This window comes from Melospiza melodia, chromosome 3 (assembly GCF_035770615.1).
Source record: "Melospiza melodia melodia isolate bMelMel2 chromosome 3, bMelMel2.pri, whole genome shotgun sequence".
Taxonomy (NCBI): Eukaryota; Metazoa; Chordata; class Aves; order Passeriformes; family Passerellidae; genus Melospiza; species Melospiza melodia.
Window position 1 is genome coordinate 3,303,448 of NC_086196.1, and position 22,629 is coordinate 3,326,076.

At 38.0% G+C, this 22,629-nt stretch overlaps 1 protein-coding gene across 3 annotated transcripts in view; it reads left to right on the forward strand.

Annotated features, from left to right (window-relative positions):
- Nucleotides 1-8,966: 8,966 nt before the first annotated feature.
- Nucleotides 8,967-22,629, forward strand: part of BMP5 (bone morphogenetic protein 5) — a 55,434-nt gene continuing 41,771 nt past the window's right edge. The window contains exons 1-2 of one of the 3 annotated variants that reach the window (XM_063150670.1): nt 8,967-9,561; nt 9,796-10,163. In XM_063150670.1, coding sequence (XP_063006740.1) covers nt 9,551-9,561; nt 9,796-10,163 — 379 coding nt within the window. In that variant the 5' untranslated portion in view covers nt 8,967-9,550. Of the gene's footprint in view, nt 9,562-9,594; nt 10,164-22,629 lie in introns of those variants that run through there. The other 2 variants (XM_063150671.1, XM_063150669.1) reach the window with 2 other exon arrangements.

Sequence of the window (22,629 nt, forward strand, 5' to 3'; positions counted from 1 at the left end):
CCAGTCAGGCACATAAAAAAAATAACAATTTGAGAAAAATATTCTATTTGTTCTTAACTGCTTCGATTCATATGTAGTTTCCTGTTAAAAATGCTAAATGCTTCTCTAGATCTCATTTGTACACGTGCCTGTTAAGCTACAGCATATTAAATTGCACGTGGGCTGGTGTGAGCTACTTAATTTTGTGCATCTCAAGGTCATTCATCTAAACATCTAATGTAAAAATTAGAAACCTAGTTCTTGTGGACCAGGCTTGTACAGAGCTGCCGTTTGTCAGTGTTGGCTGTGGAGGACACACTCCTGCAACATGAAGAACAACTGAAAGCAGTCAGGAAACGAAGGCAGAGCTGGAAAAGGGAAGGAGTGTGTTTGTAGCAGCAGCTGCTGCTCAGGGGAGGCTGAGGCTGAGGGCAAGGCAGGTGGGCAGCATGGCCAGCAGAGTGCTGGCAGCCACCCCTGTGGCATTGTCCCAGCTCCCGGCTGGCTCCTCCCCGCACTGACAAACAGCTGGTGTTTCTCACACCACTATGCACCATGTTTTGTAATGTCAGCAGTGTGCAAGGAGCTGGCAACAAGTAGGATATACGGCCCAGTGCCAGGAATTGAACTTCTCTGTCCCATGGTGGGAGCTGACATGATGCCCTTGTCTGGGCAGCAGAGAGACACTGCAATTGTTTTGGTGTCTCTGGGTAACGGGATCTATAGTACCTGCCAAGGGCATTAGGAGAGCATTGCCAAAGAAAATGCTTTCTTATCAAAGGCCTGCATAGTACAGATTGAGACAGATAACACAGATATTGCACTATTATACTTCTCAGAGACTTCAACTGTAAACCTTTTCTGGTCACAGATGAGAGGAACAAAGAGCTCCATAAAAAAATATAGAACAACTGGAGTCATCAAAAGACAGTTAATAATGACCTATAAAATGCATGCAATCTTCTGGTCAAAAATATAAAATGTATTTGAAATATTTAACAAAAAAAGACTACTAGAGGCTAGAGTCTCTTGTAAAAGAGTGTCCTGGCAAGAGGGGCGGCATAACAGTCAATTATTACAAACAAAATCCAGGTTTCTTAATTAAAATACAAAATACTGGCTCTGCTGTGTAGCCTGTAATAAGTTATGTCTTGAGAAGACTGTAATTATGCTGGCGCCTGCTAGTGCTGCCATAGTTAAGTTTGTCACCATTTCCATTATAAACCCCATTTTTTAGCAATTTATTATGTAACCATAAAACATGATTTTAGATAGAACTTGGAAACAAAATTCTTAGACTGAAAAGTTTTGTTTCTCTCTTTTCTTTTTTTTCCCCCTCTAAATACAAATAATATGTTTGGTGATCTTTATACTTTTTAGGAGAGCACTAAATAAGCCAGAAGTTTTATGGTTTGAAGCTCTCTGGCCATTCTGTAGTTTAAACATATTTTATTTTTTTCATCTGCATTAACAGGATCAGTCATTGCTTGAAAGCAGAGTTTCAGTTCTTTAAACGTCAATAAATATAGGAGAACAAACTTCACAAAGCTTTACAGAAATAATGACGACTGATCAGCTTTGAATTACAATGAAGAAATGAGAACTTAGTTAACCCGGGGCCTCAGAATGAATTGTTGCAAAATGCTTCTGCCATGAGCCTGACCTTCCCTTTCTAGCACCCTTCTCATGCCCAAGAAGAGGTCAGAGCCAGGAGGCAGCTGCATCTCAAAGGTGGAAGCTTTCCTGCCAGTCCATTTCACCTGGCTCTTCTAGCAGCGCTCACAGGAGCATGCAGAAAATATCCAAAATGCCTAAAAGTCATGGAAAATTCTCATTGATTTGTCCCAGTGTACATTTTATCACTAAAAGGTGAAAAGGAGGAGAAAAAGAGCGCAGAAAATATTGGGCATCTGCTCTGAGAGATCACGATGAGAAGGTGCATGCATATGCCTGGGCTATGCAGAAGTATTTTTATCATAATCCTAATCTAAACTATTCATGAACAAGGCTCAGTTTGTTTTTTGTGATTCTTTCTGTAGAGGCAGTTATATTTTTTGATGATTAGCGGTGAACAACAGATAGCAAAACCTATGAAAATATTGTGAATCCACTACCCAAAGGAAAACACTGTCCTACAGTCTCAGTCAGCATCTGTAGCTGTTTTATAATTTGCATGGTTTAGCTAGAATTCCTTCAGGAAATACCATTGTTTTTTCCAATTCAAAGGTCTAAATGTTAAGGAACACACACTGAAAGTAGTACAGCTAAAGAAGCAGAAATGAAGGACTGCTCGTGTGTCCTTTCCATGTTTACAGATTACAGATTACAATGCAGTTTCAGATGCAAGCGTTGCAATGTAAATCATGTTCCTCTTGCCTTGGCCTACTTTACAAGCGCCTTGGATTACTCTATTTGGCATCATGCAGGTCATGTTTTCAGACCTCTGGCTACATAAAGGAAAGTTGAGTAGCTACAATAGTCTTTCAACTTCAATGTAAAGATTTTGTAGCAAATTTACTGCAGATTTTATGTAAATACTTTCTCCAGTATTTCAGTTTTTCTCAACCACCATAACAAACATCTGAGAGAAACAAATGGATTTTCTAGACCAACAGCATAAACTGATTTTTCACTTTATTCCCGTGCTTTGCCAGTTTATCAAATTCTGGTTTGAACAGACTGCTGTAGTAAATACTGGCAACAGTTACTGATTGTTAATGAAATAAATTTTATCAGCCGTGGCCAACTGTAATAATTTTGCAAGATCAAGGCATTACATGCTAGAAGAGAGTATGGTTAAATGAGAGAAAATCGGGAAAACAGTATTTTATTTTAAATACCTTTCTGGATTTGTGTTTTATCATTGCCACAGTGCTATAGCATGTTGGTTTATTAAATAGACCCACAGCTTGAACAGTTGCATTTTTTGCTGGATTAAAAACTGGATAGCTGGGCCCAGAGAGTGGTGCTGAATGGTGCCACATCCACTTGGTAACTGGTCACTAGTGGTGTTCCCCAGGGATCAGGAATTTGGACCAGCCCCGTTTAATATCTTTATCAATGATCTGGACCAGGGAATGAAGTGCGCCACAGTCAGTTTGTGGATGACACCAAGTTGGGCAGGTATGATGATATGCTGACTTGCAAGAAAGGGTATTGGATGGGCTGGATCAGTGGGTCAAAGACAATTTTATGAGGTTCATCATGGCCAAGTGTTGAGTGCTACATTTGGGTCATAACAACCCTGCACAGAACTACAGGCTGGGGCTGAGTGGCTGGAAATCTGCCCGGCAGAAAACCTGGGCGTGCTGGTTTACTTTTGGCTGATCATGAGCCAGTGTGTGCCCAGGTGGCCAGGAAGGGCAGGGACATCCTGGCCTGTGTCAGCAATAGTGTGGAGCAGGAGCAGGGCAGGGATTGTCCCCCTGCACTCAGCACTGCCGGGGCCTCACCTCCAGTGCTGGGTCCAGCCCTGGGTCAGAGTGGAGCAAGTCCAGAGAAGGGCAGTGAGGCTGGTGAAAGGTCTGGAGCACAAGTCTTACAGGGAGCATCCGAGAGAGCTGAGGTTGTTTGGCCTGGAGAAGAGGCTCAGGGGAGACCTTATTGCTCTCTTTAGCTGCCTGAAAGAGGGGTCAGCAAAGTGGGGGTCTATCTCTTCTCCCAAGTAACAAGTGACAGATCAAGGGGAAGTGACCTCAAGTTGCGCATGGGGAAGTTTAGATAAAGATATTTCTTCACAAAAAGGACTGTCATTCAGTGAAACAGGCTGTCCCAGGGAAAGGGCTGAGATCCCATCTCCAGAGGTTTTTAAAAGACATAGATGTGGCACTTTGGGACATAGTTTAGCAGTGGACTTGGCAGTGCTGGGTTAATGGCTGGAGTCAATCATCTTAGATGTCTTTTCCAACCTAAATTATTTGACAATTCTATGTAGAAAAATCAGTTAGCACATACCAAAGATTTTAGGGTGCACATAGTCTAGCAGTTGTACCATGCACATCTTTTTCTTCCACAATCCTTCTCCAACAGGAGGAGATTACTAGTCTCTCAAGGACTGTGTGATTCATGGTAGTGATCACTTTCAATTGGAAGTACTGGAACAGCAGCTCCTTTTTTACTGCCTGAGAGGCCAGCTGATCTCTTAGAAAAGGGGAAACTTTGCTAAACAAAGGAAGTAATTTTAAAAGAAGGAAATAACATCTGTCTACAGATATGTGGAGAGCGAAAGAAGAAATGTGAAAATGGAGATGGTGGGGAAAAAATATTTAAAGTTTAAAAACCTGAAAAGAAAGTCCATGTGGGATCAGAGGCAGCACATTCAAGTGGCAAACAAAATGTAGAGAGATGTAATAGGAGAAAGTATTGGAAAGAGAGGGAGAGAGTGTATAAAATGAAGCACAGGAAAATGGTATAAAACCCCCAAAACTAATTTAGAGAGATTAAGAGACTGCTGCACTATCCCATTGCCAGTAGAGGTGCTAAAGCCACGGCTATGGAATAGAGTAGCAAAATGCTCAAGGGAAGAAATAATTCCTGTACTTACATAGGTAGAGTATTTCACAATATGAACAATAGTACAGTGCAGCTACCTAGAAGGCATCCATTTAGAAATTAATTTGTGTTTGAATCTGTAGTTGAAATTAAAAGAACTCGAGCAAGAGGCAGAAGATGTTCCCTTTCCCTGGAAAAGCACTTCAACCAGCCTGGGAACAGCACAAGATACTTCTGGCCGTGCTGCAGCCAGAGAACAAGGAGACCAGCAGGTACCAGTCTACAGCTGGGGCACAATAAAACCCTTCTACAAGCTGAGCCAAGAATAATCCTCTTTAAAAGTGCTTTACTACTTGCAAATGTTGTTGCTCTTGTCCAAGTGTTTTGTATTTGCTTCAGTGCAGCTCCCCTTTTTTTTCTTTTAAGATAATTAGGGGCTTACTTTAAACCAAAGGGGATTTCTGGGATCTCTTTGGGTTTTTAAATTATACAAATGATAGCACTGTGATATTGAACCAAATTATTAATTGTATATTTTGTTGTTCTCGTTTCTGAAGTATATGTGTGAAACAAGGTTTTTTATTTCTCTGTCCTTGAATACAAGAAGTTTCAAAAAGTCCTAAGGCAGATTGCAAAATTATTTTTCTCAATTTTCTTAATGTTAAAGAAAAGTATAATTTTAATACTGCAGAGTATTCTGTGCTGATAGTTTTACAACATTGTGTATGTACTCTGAATAGAACAAGCTTCACGAATTATTGTACTTGAAGCTGGAGCCTTTTCTGTAAAATTTAAACAAAGTGTTCTATTAAATGCCATCTATAAAATGCTTGATGACTTACCTCCTAGGCTGATATGTGATTTTTCCTGTGCTTTTGAATGCCTGGATGAAAAACTCTTTTTTTCAGGAAACTGGTTGGTAACTGAATAAATAGCATTATAATATAAGTATTGAACACTTCCACATAATAAGTGCTATTTTGCAATGGATTCCTTTTGCTGCAGCATAAAATGGAAGTATTCTCTCCATGAATAAATAATACTCTGAATAAAAGGAGTTTGCAAACATCATAGTTAATTTATGTCTTAGCTGCCAATTTCTGCAGTGAATTCTACCAGTTTTCACACTGTCCCCCTTACAAATGGAATTACCTTTACATTAGAAGATGTGTCTTTCAATGATGCAGAAAAATATATTTTTGCTTCTTTCTTATGTTAGCAGGCTAAGAATACATGCCATACAACATCCAACTCAATAAAATAAAAAAACTGAGTGAAAATTACGTACAAGTTTTTGTGATTGGGCATTTGGAACATTTGGACGTGTGCATACTTATGTCCTAAGTCTGAAATGTATACACCTTACGCAGTCCACACCACTCTGAATCTGACTTGGACACAGGTAGTGCAACAGGTTTGCCAAATTATGGTGTCAGTGTCACATTCCTCCCCCAGGAGGTGTTCAGACTACTTGCTTTCTTTTTGCTGGGGAATCTGTAGCTTTAGCAACTAATTATTCTCCAGCTCTCATGAAACCTTTTTATAGGAGTCTTTCTCTACGTACTTTTTGCAGCAATAGCCTTGCAGGGAGGTAACAAGAACAGACTTAAACATTTTTAGTGCTGAATCATCTGTTTATGCATAATATTGATCTGAATGTCAAATTTAGCCGGTCATTAAGGAGGGGCAGGGCCATCAGAATTACTCTGTGTGCATGCATACGTTTCAGATTTAGACTGCAAATATCCTGAAGAGGGTCTGCATTTTAGTCTAACTTGGCAAACAGTTGCAGAGAAACATTGCTGTGGGGAATCACCCTCTATTGTTGTGACATTGAGAACCAAAGGGATTCTGCACTGAGAAGCCATCCACTGATTTTTGTATATTTTTGAGTAGTGGGCATTGCCCACAAAACCACTTCTACCTTCAGTGATTACAGTGGTCTGCTGGGTAGCCACAATTTTCACTATAATGGTGATCCATTGGAATGCAAGATTGGCAAGATCTGGATTCCCAGGTTTCATTGCTTCCCCTACGATATTTTCTCTAACATTGTTTAGGTTAGTACAAACGCAGTGAGCTCTGAATTCACTCATCATGTGCATACATGCCACATTGTTTAAGAAATTCATGCAGCTGCCTCCTATCTTGTACTGCCAGGGTGCCTGCACGGTGCTCTGCTGCTTTCCTGCCTCTGAGTCCCTGCTCTCCAGGTGCACCACTGGTTATGAGCTCCTCTCTCAGATATCTGTCCCTAAGGGGAGCTCACTTCTGGAGCCATTTTAGTCTTCCTTTTATTTTTTAAAGGGCTGGTTAAGGGCTGTTCAGGTGATTTCTTATGTTGCTACCAGGTTTAGCATCTGGCAAAGAAAGGTCCATCTGTGCATATCTCGACGTGCTGAAACTGTACACATTATTTTTTCTTTAGATGTTCATTGTTTCATATCGGAAATGCAAAATGGGTTCTATCAGTGATTACAGACACCTTTCACTTCTTTAGCAGGGATTTTCAATTTTAGAGCTGCCCTGTATGAAATACCCATGCTAAGACTGAGTATTTATGCAATATAGGCTTATGCAAAAGGAAATTTTGTTTACATTAATAAAAACTTTTAAAAAAATGTATTTCTGTGTTCTAGTCTGGGACATTTGGTGCCTGAGTAGAGTGCAAGTTATTGTAAAATAAATGCTTTGTATTTATGTTACTTGTTTGGTTGTGGCTCCATAAAAAAATAACAGGAGCTCCTTTCATCAAACATATGATTGCTAGTTTTGATGCGTTCTTATTTAGTTACTGTCTGGAAAGATGTTTGCTACATAAAAATACCATTGAATTTAAAGGCATTTTTGGCTTTTTTAACGAAAAAAAATTAACTAATGTGGAACTTCTAGTCCCATAATATAGGAAATTTCTATTGCTGGACGTACTGATGGGCTGAGGACTTAAATCCTCTGAGCAATCAATCCACTGGCTTTTATGAATGCTTAGGGAAAAAAGGAAATATATTACTGGAAAAGAGGAAGAAGTCTTGTTGCAGGCTATGTGATGGCCAAATTTAGAAAAGGCATATGTATGGTAAAGTCTCATGTATCATTGCAACTGACTGAGCAGAACAAATGAAAAGAAGAAAAACCAGGAAATAACACTTTTCTTTTAACAAATAGATTTTGAAGAAACACCTTAGCGAGGAAAGAAAATGTATTCTGATTGTGATTGCTCTTCTGCTAAGAAGAACAAGACTTTTGCTAAATATCTTCCTAATTTTAGTGCCAATTCGGCAGCTCTAGCATGAGATAAATCCTTTCTTGGGAGAAGCATTACATGTACTGATTTATGAGAGAGAATCAGCTGTATTTAGGTGATGGCTGGACTAGAGTGTAAAGTTTGTTTGTGCTTAATATACTAGATAAATTGTTCCTGGCTTCTTAGGGTGTGACTATACTTGCTGTCACACTCCCAAGTTTACTCAAGGACTGTGTGATTTGCTGAGTAGGTGTCATGTAAAGGAAAACCCAAAGCAATGGATTTTATATAGCTAGTTTTTTCCCCCTAATTTCATGTTGACAAAAAACCTTTTTTGTCCCTTTTCCCTTCCCTTCATCAAAGTAAAGTCTCCTCAAGGCTAAAGGCAAATTTTAGCAGCAAGGAAAATGATCACCAATAATCTGAGCAGTATGAAATTTAACACAGTGATTTTGTTTTAGTGAGAGGAAAACACTAGTTACCTGCTGTCTTCAGTGCAGAAAAAATTCTACACTGAACCTTAACTTCATTGGCAGCAGCTTTAAAATCTATTTAATATTCTTATTTCTTCAGTTAAACTTAAGTTAATAACAGGCTGTGGGGTTAAATCTTAACTTTACATATTTACTGGGAAAAGTCGTATAGCAATTTATGAGTAAAAATGTACTTTGAATAAATTATCATTGCAAATTACAGTTTATGAAAGTTGTGACTATAACCATAATTACAGCCTTGACTGCGCACAATTTTAAATCTTACTTGCTGAATAAATTTGTTTTCATTCAGATTGCATTTCCAACATTTTTAGAAAAGAGTGAATCAAGCCTCACTTACAAAATGTCCTACAGAGTTTATTAAGAAGCTCATCTTTGTTTGCTAAATTTGCCTAAAACATAAACTTTTCTTGAATTAGTGAGTTGCTGTTTTAGTCTGTTAGGAGAGTTTCCAACTCAGGTTTAATAAACCATAGACTCATAAGGAGACTCACAAGAGCTTCCATATTATGCCATCTATATATCCTAAAGTTGTTAAAATTGATTGTACAAGCTATTACGAAAAAAACAGCCATTAGTCAAAATTAGGTGTATTACTGTAAATTGGAGAGACGGGGGAGAGGTTTAAAGCTCTATCTGGCAAGAGAAGGGTTAAAGACTTTTTTGCTATACCCGTTTCAAATTACAATGAGAAGCCTCTTCTTTCCCAGCAGGGTTGTGCTTACATTAGTCTTTAGATCTCTCTTGAAGAGAGCTGTTATATTTGTGCCTGCTACAGTTGGAAATAACAGTTCAGAAGCTGAAAAGGGTTGAATGGATTTACAGAAGGTTATTTTTTGCAAGTAAATTCATGGCAACACATTAATTTGATTAGTACATGCTTTAGAATTACTTTACACTCAAGAGATTCAAAAGATGTTAAAGTCATCTCCAGGCTGCTGGACAAATATGTGTTACACCACCAAGGTACAGATCAAGACAAATCTGTGACTCAGGATTTTATCTTGGGAAGAGCGCAAGGTGTACGAAGAACTCAGAATAACGAGGGAAGATAACTCTGGGAACTACAATGTGTCAGAAGAACATCTCTTGCTAATACAGCTCCCCACCAAAGACCCGGTTATCTAAGGTTTATATAGGAATGCCTAGGTCAGCTGACAAAATACTGGTCTTCTGCTCCATAAATGCAGAAAAAACGATAACAACAGTGGAAAATTGGAAGTCTGAATTTCAGCTTTCTTAGAAATAACTGCAACCTGACACATTCCATAATATTTAAACAGGGTGGGGGGAGAGGAATCACCAAAGATGTTACGATGTTACGTTTAGAGATGACATTGACATGAAGAATAGGTAAATTTTGTTTTTCAGCTACTGGGAAAGCAGACCTCATAGGAACTCAGAACAAGTAGGAGAAAAGTTGTTGGTTTTTTTTTTTTTTTTTTTTTCCTTGTTCTTTTTCTTTTCAAAGATGAACCTAACTGCGCTCAAAGCTTTCGTGGGCTTGCTCTGGAATTGCTGGGTTCTGGTGGGTCACGCACAGGGAGGTTTAGGAGACAATCATGTCCATTCGAGTTTTATTTACAGGAGGCTGCGGAACCATGAGAGAAGGGAGATTCAGAGAGAGATTCTCTCTATCCTGGGTTTACCTCACAGACCCAGACCATTTTCACCAGGAAAGCAGGCTTCTTCTGCACCCCTCTTCATGCTGGACCTGTATAATGCCATGACAAATGAAGAGGATTCTGAGGAGCTGGAGTATTCACTGAAGGGCTCAATGGCAGGGGAGAGCAGAGGGATACGGAAAGGATACCCTGCCTCTCCAAATGGATATTCGCGGAGAATGCAATTATCTCGCATGACCCCCCTGACCACACAGAATCCTCCCTTAGCCAGCCTGCACGACACCAACTTTCTGAATGATGCTGACATGGTCATGAGCTTTGTCAATTTAGGTATGTGGAAATATTTTCTGTTTTTTGCTCTCTCTGACAAACTGTTAGCCTGCTCTTGTGAAGGGCAAACCTCTCGGCCGAGCTGTAACCTGTTCTGAAGCAGCAGGACTGAGCCCCGGCTGCTCTGCCACCGGTAAAAGAAAAATCATACGGATGGTAAAGTAGCTACATTGTAGGTGGCCATGGAAAAAGATTTTTCTCACTGTTTATATAAAGTCAGTTTCTATAACTTCCCTCTGCTGGCTTCTGTTTTCTTTCTTTCATTGATGTAATGAAAATTCTAGCCTTAGGCCAACTAACTCCTTTTTTTTTAAATCTCTAAAAATCAAACACTTATGCCTATTGCTCAGTTATTTCCCTCAGTGTTTTCCTTAAAGCTTACACATGAACAAACAACAGTTGTTAATATTTTAAAGCCTAAAAAGGTATGAAAAGGGAAAAGTTAAACCATTAAAAAAATTCTTAGGTTATTTAGTGGGGTTTTTTCTGTTGTTAAGAGTCGGAATTTTATTATCTTTTTAGTTGAATGGCTGGATTTTAAATAATCTGTTGCTGTTCCTTTGTTATTTCTATTTAATAACAACAGGCTGTGTTTTATTATACTGCTATGGTGCTCAGAATCTACAATGGTTCTTATTTTCTCTGTCATAAATAAATTAAATGACAAGTAGAGTATTAAACACCAGAAACATGCAAGCAAAGAATGCTTTTGAAAATTATATAAATTCAGATAGAAAACCTGATAAAACTAAATTATATTGGCTTCTGAGTGTAATAAACATGCTTGCCAGTTACATTGTAGGAGAAAAAAGCAGTTACAGATTTCTTTACTAAAGCACAAGTTAAATCTCATCTAGAAAGCTGCAAATAATTCAAAAAATCCATTTAGTATTTTTATAAGTTTTTGAAATGCTGCAGGACTCATAAATTTGGCTAAAAAAGCCACTTCTCCTTGGACTGGAATAGCAAGAGATTTAATTGAAAACTTGAAGTTTCACAATAAGCTGGTACAAATTCTGATGAACTCTTGTTTTCCAGGGTAATACTTTCTGTAGAAACTTTTTAACAGCGGCACATGTTCCAAAATACCTTCATTTTATCACACACATTCTGTACTTTTTACGTCTACCCGGTTTTTAGTAAATACTACTACTCCAAATACTAAAATTCTAGGAAAGTAACACTCTAGAGTTTATTTTCCATAATAATAAAATCACTTTTCATTAGTTATTTGGCTGACAAGGAGGTGTTCAAGTCTGAGATCTTTTTCCTTAAGAGTAACAAATGTCCACACCTCTAAATACGTTTGATTGTTGTTTTTGCTCCAGAAATAGCAGGTTAGGAAAGAAATGGAATCTGCTTTTTGAATGTGTGTTCCATATCATTAGGAAACAGATATTGCTCATGCATTACTTTTAAATTAACATTGCATGCCTCGATTTACCCAGAGCTTCTGGAGTCAGCTGAATTTAAAATAGCAAAGTTATACAGAAAAATCAGAAATACTTTCATCCTTAGCTTTAGTCAAGGCACTGATCCTGCAAAAGTATTCCTTGTGTGTCCTGAGAAGCACCCTCTGTAAATATATCAGGGACCATTCCATCAGCATCCCTGAGGACTATTTACATGGGACCTAGCCTTTGATTTCAGAAATGTCTTTGATTACAATTGGACTTCTCGCAGTGAATGAGTAGAAGTCTTTGAAGTTTCAGAGTCAGATATGTCCTAGACTGATCCTACTGTGCTTTCCCAGACAAAAACCTTCTCTGGAAGAACTCAGGTTTCCACTGAGAGTCTTCCTTTGGATAGGAATTTTCTAATATTTGTCTTATTTTGTTGGGATGCCAGTGCTGCCTTAAGAAAGTAATTCTGGGAAGCTAAAGCCTATCTTATGTTTCAAAACTGTGAAAACTGAGACTGAATGCTGTATTTTTCTAGTGATTAATATTAATAGACACCATTAACTTAAAATACTGTGTAAATATCATGTTTGATTTGGCATCTGTAAAATTGAAATGTGTAAAATTAAAATCCTAATTCACTTTTAATACCCTTCCATGCAAGTTGGATATTGTGGTATATCACACATTCCATGGTGTAAAATGCGTAAAAAATATTGATGACCAATACAGATTAGCTTCAACATTTTTATTAAACAATCCTATGTTTCAGTATAATTAACATAAAAATGAAATAAATCATGGAAACAAGTAACCATTTTATATGATTTATGCAGTATGAGATTGTGACAGATGAGGGCAAGCTCTTTTAATGGAGAATGGGGAAAAATATGCAGTGATAAGTGAATGCTAATGCTGTACCTTAAAATCAATAAATGCTGATGCAGCAGAGTAATAACTCAAATGGATTTAGAATTGAAGCCCCGGACAACTTGCATCAAATAAATCTGCTCTGAAAATAGTATTCACCATGTTCATACTTGCACACCATTAATTACATAATGTGTAATTATAAAACTCTATTAATCATCATGATATTTTAAATTGAAACTTTTGTACATAGTTGTACCAGTTATAGAAATTTAAGACATATATTGAAACAAGAAATATGTAGCTGAGAGGTTAGATAGCAATTATTAAGCATAAGAATTGAAAAGACTTAAAAAGATTAAAAAGTAAAGGAAAAATAGACAAAAGCAAATAATTTCATATTAAAGAATAAAAAATTAAACTTTTATACTAACTTTGATTAAAACCCCAGCCTGTCAGAGCTGCAAATACCTCACTTTCAAAAACAAATTTAGAAAATAATTATCAAGGGAACTGCAATCATAATTCTGTCAAGTAACCAGGGAGAAAAATAAGAATACATTTACTTTTCCTGAAGTTAAAATTGTAAACACCTGCTCTTTCTACTGGAATTTATATCAAAATTTCCATCTCTTTCTTTCTTGAAAGATACAACAAGACAGAGATTTTGTCTTGTGTTTTGTATAAGACTGTGTGTGTTGGCAACTCGCCATAAATATTGATGAGTGTAACAGAGGAGTTAACTGGGTTTGGTCCAGCAGTCAAAGAATAAATCCTCCACTAAACACACTGGGGTTTTCAAAGATCTGGTTCTATCACCTTCAAATTCAGAAATTTGTTTTCCTGACTGGGTGTTTTTTTTTTATCCTATTATAATATTTTATTGTCTTATTGCAAAACCTCGAGTCTTTAGAGTTCTGGCATCTTCTTTTTTGGCTGGTCTCCCAAAATGACATATATAGGATACCCCATTCCCCAGAGAACAGGCAAATAATACTTATGCAGTCCAACTCACTTTTTTGCTCACTCAAAATTTAGTTAGGGAAGGACTTTTTTTAAGATAAATGTTAGTGTTCCCACTCTTCACCTCTTACAAAAAGTGGGGTATTGAATAAAATAGATCTACATGGATGAGGCTTGGAAAAACAGCAGCCCCTTTGTAAACTACGTTTAAACATTTCAAATGCTGATTTTTCCATTATCATCAAAGTGATCGTTAAATCCACTATACTTAGGTATTCCTTCTTATGCCATTCCAATGATCTGTATTTTCATTTTTTTTTACACCACGTCTGTTAATTTTTTCTCATAACAGATTGTTTCATTTGCTAAGCGAGCCTGTTTGCTTTCTTCATATTTTCCTGTTAATTGATATGAACCTTCCGTAAAATGGGAGATATATATCTGCTTTTGTAGGTTTCTGTTATGTTTTCTTTTTTAGCAGATAAAATTAATTGCAAAAACTTGAATGTGCAGATCACAACAAAATGTGTGACCCCTGATGTACATGTGCTAAGAAGGATACAATAATTACTGAGATTTTTAAAGTAACCAGCCCACCTCAGAAAGATATGTTTTCTTCTTCGCAGACAATGTGAATGATTCCACAATCTTAGAATAATTTTGAAACCGCACATGCTGTGTTCAGTTCTTAAACTAGACACTGAAATCAATGGAAATTTTGTCTGAGGCACAGAGGACTGTTAATATTTCTCCAGCTTCTCTATCCCAACTTTGAATGCTGTTTTACAGATTATATGCTTCTTTAAAACCTGAATCATTAAGAAAATACATAAATTCAAAAGATTTATAGCCCATTGTGTTCACTGGAGAATGCTAACATGGTATAGAACAAATTTTACAGCTACTTTGAGAAACCTACAGTACATCAATCCACACCAAATACCTGAAAAAATATATTTTTGTTACACACGTAAGAGAAAGGATTCCTTACTGCAATTAGACCCTGAGCATACATAGTAGCTCATTTCTTAAATTAAACTAATTCAGTTTCTACAGCCTTCCACTCACAGCTAACATATCATCAGCTGGGAATATGGAGTGCTAAGCTATAAAATGCCAGGAGCTGAGGAAGGGGTTTGAAGGATACATGCAGAAAGGCCTCAGGATCATTAACTTCTCTCCTAAAGCTCAGGAATGAGTGCACTTTCTTTCTTTTCCACAGGATTTCAGATGTTGCTGTCTTAATTTTAACCCTACATTAATTTCTTTGGCTGTGGCACAGTTTCAGTGTATAAACCCAGGCTTCTAAAGAAAATATTGACACAGCCTTAGCTGAAGTGATGGAAAGAGCACTATTATCTTGCCTTGAACAGAGGGATGCTATTGCAGAGATAAAACTTGTAAAATTACAAATAGACCCCATGTCTTTAATTGTGGAATTGGATCAATACTGAGAAAAAAATGAGAAAACATCTTTGAAGCTTTTATTCAATGGCAACCCCAAGTCAATAAGGTTTTGAAACCTCGTTTTTCACTCTTTTACGTAACATTTAGAACAAATTGGATCAAGGAGGTCTCACTTAATTTTCATCCGAAGTAGACATCACTTGACATCTCAAAATTCTAAGACTTTTTTTCTCTTTATTAAAGCTTTATCACCCAGTGAGTGAACGGAATGAATTTCATGTGACCTAGTACAGTCAGGCATTAGAAATAACTATGAATTATGAAATAATTTTCTATGATCAAATTAAATATTAAGACAACTCTTCGTAAAATACTTTTGTTTGTTTCTAGAACAAAAGGACTTTACTCACAGGATGACACGAGCTAAAAATCCTCATCCAATACTTACAATTCATTATAGTTTTAACCAATTTCTGTGCAATGGCAGAACAGATTTTTGGAGATTGCTTTTAAGTTTTAGAAAGAAATATCCTCCATATCCCTTTTCTGAATTACACTACCTTTGTTGTTTTATATTGAAATGCTTTATATTTCCTTTGAAATCTCTCAAGTTACATGAATCTTAAGAACTATATAGCTCTACCTCAAAATAGGTTTGTGTGATCCATAAATATCATCTAACAAAATAATGTTTTTATAACTGTCAATTAATTTTTTTGCCAAAGTTAACACTTTAAATCCAAGTAAATTATTGTATCTACCCAGCCAAAAAAATGTCAAGCTCTCCATTAACTGGGGTATAAAACTGTCTGACTCTCCTTGCCGACAGGTTTGAAAGAATTTGCAGATAACTGAAGAGAAACTGGTTTAGCAGATGGTTAGACGTGCATGGTGAAAAGCTATATATATGTATGGATATATAAAAATATATATTATTATTAATATTTTTCCCATTGGGAAGAACGGCTGACCTAGTTCCGCTTCTTCTTTAGAAAGTGTTCCTTTCCAGACTAAACACAGACTTTGGGTGGGGTTTTGGGGATTGCATGTATTGTACAGTGCATATTTTCCCAGGAAAACACAATCTGGCAGTGACTCTGGCTAACCATGAAAGAGAGAGGCAGGCTTGTGGAGACATCTCTGTGTGGAGAGTATTAGGGGAGGAATCCTGCCATGGATTGGATGGAGAGCCTCTTGATTCTCTCCCTAAACTCTGTTGTTTTCTAAGATAACTGGACAACTTTGGCATCTATGTAATCTCCCACACTTATTGCTCCTGTTATTATTTTCTCTGAATGTTAAATTATGCAAAGAATTTTGCTGTGGCTACCTGCCTACTTACTGCCTGAGTAATGGGGGTAATTATGACAGGGGCAGTTCCCTTCTCTTTTCTCTGTAGCCATGGCAGTTCCTTTCAGCTTGCTTTCATAGGCCCACATACTAATAGAATTTGGAAAAAAAATGATTGATTGCAGTCTGATCATTCTAGGTGTCGTCTGGTGTTTCCACATAGCTGAGAATGAACAGTTTATGAAGTGCCAATTGCAGCCTCCAGCTAAAGAAAGGCTCCCCAGGGCTTCAGGAGAGCTCTGGCTGCTACCAGACTTTATAATTATTTCCCACACTTTTCCCTATCCTCTCCTCCTTGTCCTTTCCCTTGTCTCTAACCCCTGCTGCCTAGGCAGGGTCACTGAACTTTAGTTTTATGTCAGTGGCATTTGGCTGCAGAAAGGATTAAAGGCTGAGAAGTGGTGAGTCCAGGCGACAGCGCAGGAGATGCAGAGGGAAGGAATGAGGGCAGGCATGACAGAAAAGCAGCAAAGCACGGGCTGGGCTTTAGGAGGACATCCCTCTTCCCAGTAGGTAGCAGCCAATGTGCAGGGCTGGATACAGACCTGCTGGGCATGGGAAAGGTTCTCAACAGAGAAATAGCCGTGGAGAGTATTATTAATAATTGGTTAGCTGAGAAAGGCCATACTGACATAATGCCGCTGGTTAAGCTGAAGGAGGAAAGTCAGCAGTCAGCAAGCTGAAAGGAAAGGTCAGCAGTGACCTTGCTGCAACATGAGGATAGAGAGTAGAGATTATTCCTGAATATATCCTGAGAATATGTAGAAAGTATCAAAAGTAGAACCATAGGAATGTAGAAGTAGGCGTAGGTGCTGACATGTAACTGACCAATCCTGAGCTCAACTTTTGCAATAAGTATGAAGCTCATTATGAACTGTATTTAACCCGCCGTACTGATCAATTTTTTGGGCCTGTGATGATCAAATTGATGTCCTGGTCTCCTTCCGTCGACAAATAGCCTCTGCAGAAATTGCTGGAAGATTTAGTCCTACTCCTCTGTGCCTCATGTGGAGCATGATGTTGCAGCACTTCCCATGCCAGCATTCCCATGCGAGCATTTCCCATGCCAGTAGGATCACAAAAGAGGAAGTTTGTCACGGTAGGGAGAAGGTGAATGCAGATGGAGAAAGAGCATGACAGAGAGAGATAATGTACCAATGAAAGGCAAAATCAGCACAGGTGTGGGTTTCTCCTCTGAGCGAGCCTTGACGGCAAAGGGAGCACTTTTCTCCCGGATCCCTTGTGGCAGAGCTGCTACCTCAGCCTCCCCAGGCACTTGGCTTCCCAGGCAAAACTCTCCATCCCTGCAAAGCAAATGCAGCTCCCCCCAGCCTCCGGTATGTGTGTGCCGGGAGCGCACAGACGGGCTACTCACGTTAGCAGCCGTAAATAACTTGGGAGCCGCTTTTAAAAACCGCAGGTTAAAGGAGGAGGGCTGCCATGACGCACACAGAGGTTGAGATCAGAGGAGCAGCTAAGAGGGGTCAGGAGAAACAATGAATCCCCTTGTTCTGAGTCATATTTATGAGTGCTCCATTGCACCTAAAGTTCATATTTATTGGCTAGGCCATGGGGTTTCCCTATTTGCTCATCTCTTAAAATAACACCCCTGGTTAAAATTTCCTATAAAACACAGAAATGCTACAGCAGGCAGAACTTGTCAACCCTGACAACTACATTATTTAAGTTTGTGGGTGGGGTATACCAAGCAAGAGCCGGTTCGTGTTTTGTACTGAATTATGAATTTTTTTCTATACAAAACGTGACTGTAATAAAAGTAGAAAAGGAAAGATTTTGTGGCTCAGCTTTCCACTCGGAAATTTCCCAGTTATTGAAAGATGCTCCAAGAGGTGAATTTTGGTGTTTAGTTCCCAGCTCTTTTTGAGCAATTATTCTGGTCCAATAGATCAAGAACCTGGCTTTATTAACCACTACTATACCACTTAATACACATGTAGTATATGAGGCACATGCGGTACCTTACCAAAATGTGGTTCTACTTTTTTCCCACTGTAATTCAAGGCAAACTGAGGCAAAAATTATTGTTGAGTCAAAGCCTAGAAAACTAACCAGGGCAGCTAGTGCTTGTTCATGATATGTATTTGTAGCTAATAACCAGTGACTTTGCAGAAGCAAAGTGCCACATCGTTTTCTAATTCAAGGAGAGTCAGGATGAGGAAGAAATTTGTACAATTGAAATTTCTGTAAGGTTTTTCCTTATCTGACTTAACAATATTACTTATTCAGACTCCATGAGAACCTTAAAGTCTTATCCAGCTTTGATGATTCTGTAATTATATCCCTTTGTTGACTGGGTTAATTAAGTGGAATTGTTGTTGTTTTAATTCCTCAAGTATTTGACTGTAGTCAAATTAATGAAGTTAGATTCATATGATTTGGTAAAACTGTACCCATATTCCAGAGTAATTATTGTAAATTAAAATAAATTTGGCTAGGCATACCCATTTAAAACAAAAATGGAGGGGAAGTACACATGGGGTATGCCCCTGTAAGATATTGCAAAATAAATTTAAAAATTCATTTTATTGGACTTTTTTGATTGTGAATGGCATAATTTTTGGACTTAGAGGTGTTAAATTCTGTTCTGAGAAAGAATAAAATTCTGGAAAAAAACCCCTATTTCTGTTTTGTTCTGGGCCTTAGAAAAAGAAAGGGCAGGGATGCTGAATAAGCAGGGACTCTGAATTTGGAGCAGTGGGCAGATGGTATCTGATGGTATCTGGCGCCTAGAGCCATGAGATTGTGGTGGCACAGTTTTTTTCAAAACACTAGCTGAGAAATTGAAGGAGTGGGAGAAGTGTGGATGATATCGCTGTGGGAGCAAGTCCAAGCCCAGTGCACAATCCCATAAGAGCTGTAGTCTTTGGGGTGATTTGGGATGGTGGAGATCCAGCAGGAACATAGCTCTGGGAAGGTTGTTCCCAAGGTTAGCTCAGCTGGAATATTTGTCAAAAGCTACAAGTCATAACGTGCCAGTGATCCCGAAGGCTAATTTGCTGCTCCTGAACAGGTTACCTTGCTGCCTCATACATGAAAATTAAATGTATGCAAAGGTTTTGGAGGGAGTCAGTCCCACTCCAGCTGAGTCAGAGAGTGAAATATCAGAGCAACCTCATAGGAAAATCCTGAAGAGCCTCAGATAGACAATGAAAACACTGTGCTTCTGTTTTCCAGTCCATAAAATGAGGATGGGCAAACACTCCTGAGTTCATTTTCTCTTCTGTGCATTGCCATTCTTTGAAGTTGCAGAGGACTATTACAGCTTTTGTGTTTTACTCTGGCTGTGTGCTCTGTAAAATACTTTGCTTCTAAAAGCCTCACAACACCTTGCACTTCATCATGATGATCTCAAATGTTATTTTAGAAAGGGCTAAAAAGGCTCTTCTACAAGGGCAACAAGTTTGCTGTTCTTAAAATACAGTTTACAAAATAATGAAAATGAGAAAGAGGCACTGGAATGTAAGCACCAAAACTGAGATTTTTGTTCTGGTGTAATGAAGAGAGGAAGTGTGGCTAGCTTAGCTCTTGTTCTCAGAATATAGGTTTGTGTGTCTCTGAGTCATGTGTGCATGCAAATCACTCTGTGTGCATGGCTTTGTGTATGTAATATAGAAAGCACGTAAATCTCTTCAGTTTTAGTCACTGGAATTTTTTCCTCCTTAAATCATAATATTCTTTCCCATCAATACTGTGTGGCTTTAACAGCCCTGACCTTTCAAGCTGCCTGTTTGGACCAGTGTTTATCAGATGACCATTTGACCTCCTTGTTAATTGTACTTAATTACATCCTGTTGTAACATTTTGGAATAAGGACGCGAGTTTATGGATGGGCTCCAAAGACCTGAAGACTGAAACGGCAGCAGAATTCAGTGGTATGAGGTGCTGAGCAATCTTGTAGTGAGGCTGATGAGAGCTGTGGCTTGTCCAGTCGATGGCAAAATTAGGTCCTTAGACCAGTCCTTTTCCATTTAGGATTGTTGGTACTTCTGTGAATAACATCACACTATTTCTGTTTCTCCAAAGAGATCAAGAAAGGAGTGAGATATCAACGGTACTGCAAGGGCTGAAGTTCACATTTGATGATATAAAAGAGAGTAGCCTCTGTTTGCACAAATGATATCTCTGTAGTCTTCCAAAATTTCACAGTTTTTAATGCTTCCATAGAATTGCCAGTTCCCACGAGTTTTTTGAGACTTAGATAATATTTGCTACGAGATTTTCTGTGCATTGATGATTTATGAGCACATCTAAGGTATCATTAGAGATCAGCAATTATCCCCTGCAGCTGCAGAAAAACAAAAATGAAAACAAATCAACATCCAGAAAGAGCTGCGGTTCTTGAAAATGGTCAGTCTAAAGGCTCAGAAAGCAACTTCAAGCACTTCTTATTTTACATTGCTTTTCATATAGCTGATGTCTTTTGAAACACATGGCATTGACCATATCACTTCTCTTCTCTCTAGTGATAATATATATATGTGTGTGTGTGTGTGTGTGTGTGTGTCCTTTTCTGTTGTTGTTCCATAGCTTACTTTCCACAAATTTGTAGTAAACTTGATTTCCAAAAATACAGTAAGGAAAAAGGGAATAAAAGCTACAAAATTACCTTTACCAGGTGAAAATCTAGTCCCAAAATTTTAAGGCAAGGCAAAAGAATACACCTTCAATTTTGTTTTATTATAACAGTGATCAATAGACTTCTTGCAGAATGAAGTGCCACAAAAAATTAATTGTTTGTAGTTGTTAATTGCACATCATTATGGCATTATTGCAATGGTTTATCATCCAGCATGAGTCAAATTCTAGATAAAAAACATAAGTTACTTAGGGCTGTGCTGTGAGCTCTTTGGCTGATGCAGTACTGCCCACGGTTGTCGCTGTGAACTGAACACTTCTATGAAAGCTAAAACTTTGTACTGTCTTTCATGTAGCAAAGGTTAAACCTATAGTTCAACTAGACACAATTGCTTTACATAGTTAAATGTTTTTTGTGTATTGATTTAAATTACAAGCCTATGTGATTAAAAATAAAACACAGAATTTGCTGGATGTCATAATGCAGTATTCAAAAGATCATAATTTTTAAATCTTCTTGGGGGCTAAGCAAGAGAAAATATACTTGGAAACATACAGGTAACTATGATGACATTCAGGAAGCACTGATTTACTTTTTAGAATTTTGAGAGTTAGTATAACGTGACACTATACAGTATTGTATATCACAGTAATTTAAAATTACACAATTATTATTTCAGAATAAACTATTTTCTTTAATTTTTTCGTTATCTCTTATATCCTATAGCTATCAACTATGGTTCTTCAAAAGGTAATTTTTTTTTCATCACTTCTTAAACTATTGAATTAATAATCATGTTTAATGAGGCCATATGTAATAATGAGATCCCATTTACAAGGACAAACATTTTTAAATATATCAAATTTTTAATTTAAGTAAGTATATCTTAAATATCTTTATAATTTTATAAAATATATTTACATATATATATTTCTATAGAAATATAGATATGTGTTAATACAAAATCCAGAGGCAATTGGTGTTGTGAAGTAAATTATAAAGACAGACATCACAGAATATTCAGAGTTGAAAGGGACTCACAAGATTGAAGTGCAGCTCTTGAGTGAATGGCCTATATGGGGATTGAAGCCCCAGCCTTGGTTATGTTAGCACCATGCTCTGGCCAACTGAGCGAATCTTGAGGCTGATTAGTTCAAGTTCATGCTGCAATTCATTGGGTCAGAATGAAGAGAGTAGTGTCATTAGGACTGACAGCATGTTGCCACTGTTTTGATTGCTCAGCAGTTGTGTTCTGCTTCCTCCATATTTGTGTGTATTCCTTATAAACGCAAAATACAAAAGATGTTCTATTAGGATGTTTGTGTGCATGGGAGACCTTGTCTAAAAGGCATCCATCACTCAGCTGGAACCAGTACACAGGAACCCTCATGAGCTGAAGTCTTGGCTCCATGGGCACAGCTGCCAAACCAGTTATGACCTGTTCATGCTGTATTTACATTACCATCTGCTGCTCCACAGTAATGAAGCTTCTTTTATTAACATCTCACTATATCATTAACATTACATCATTATATCAGTGAGATTTACCACAACCTCCATTAAATCATGCTGCTTCTCCTTGTCTGCAGGTAGGGAGCTTGTTTTCATCAAAATGGGAATGAAAGCATGTATCCAAAAGACGAGGCTGTGCTGCTTCCAGATTGACAAATGGGGTTTTTTACTTTTTAAACTACAGGTTTAGCACAAGTGTGGGCAAAGGCTGATCAGCTGCTACGAAATGCATGTGAAATATTCTTAGTGGTGTGATATTAAAAAGATTGCAGGTCAGGTTCCCACTCCCTGCTCATTCTTACCTCCAGCTCAGAAAGACACCCAAGTTTTGCACATCAGCTCAGCAGAGTACAAGAGACCATCTTTG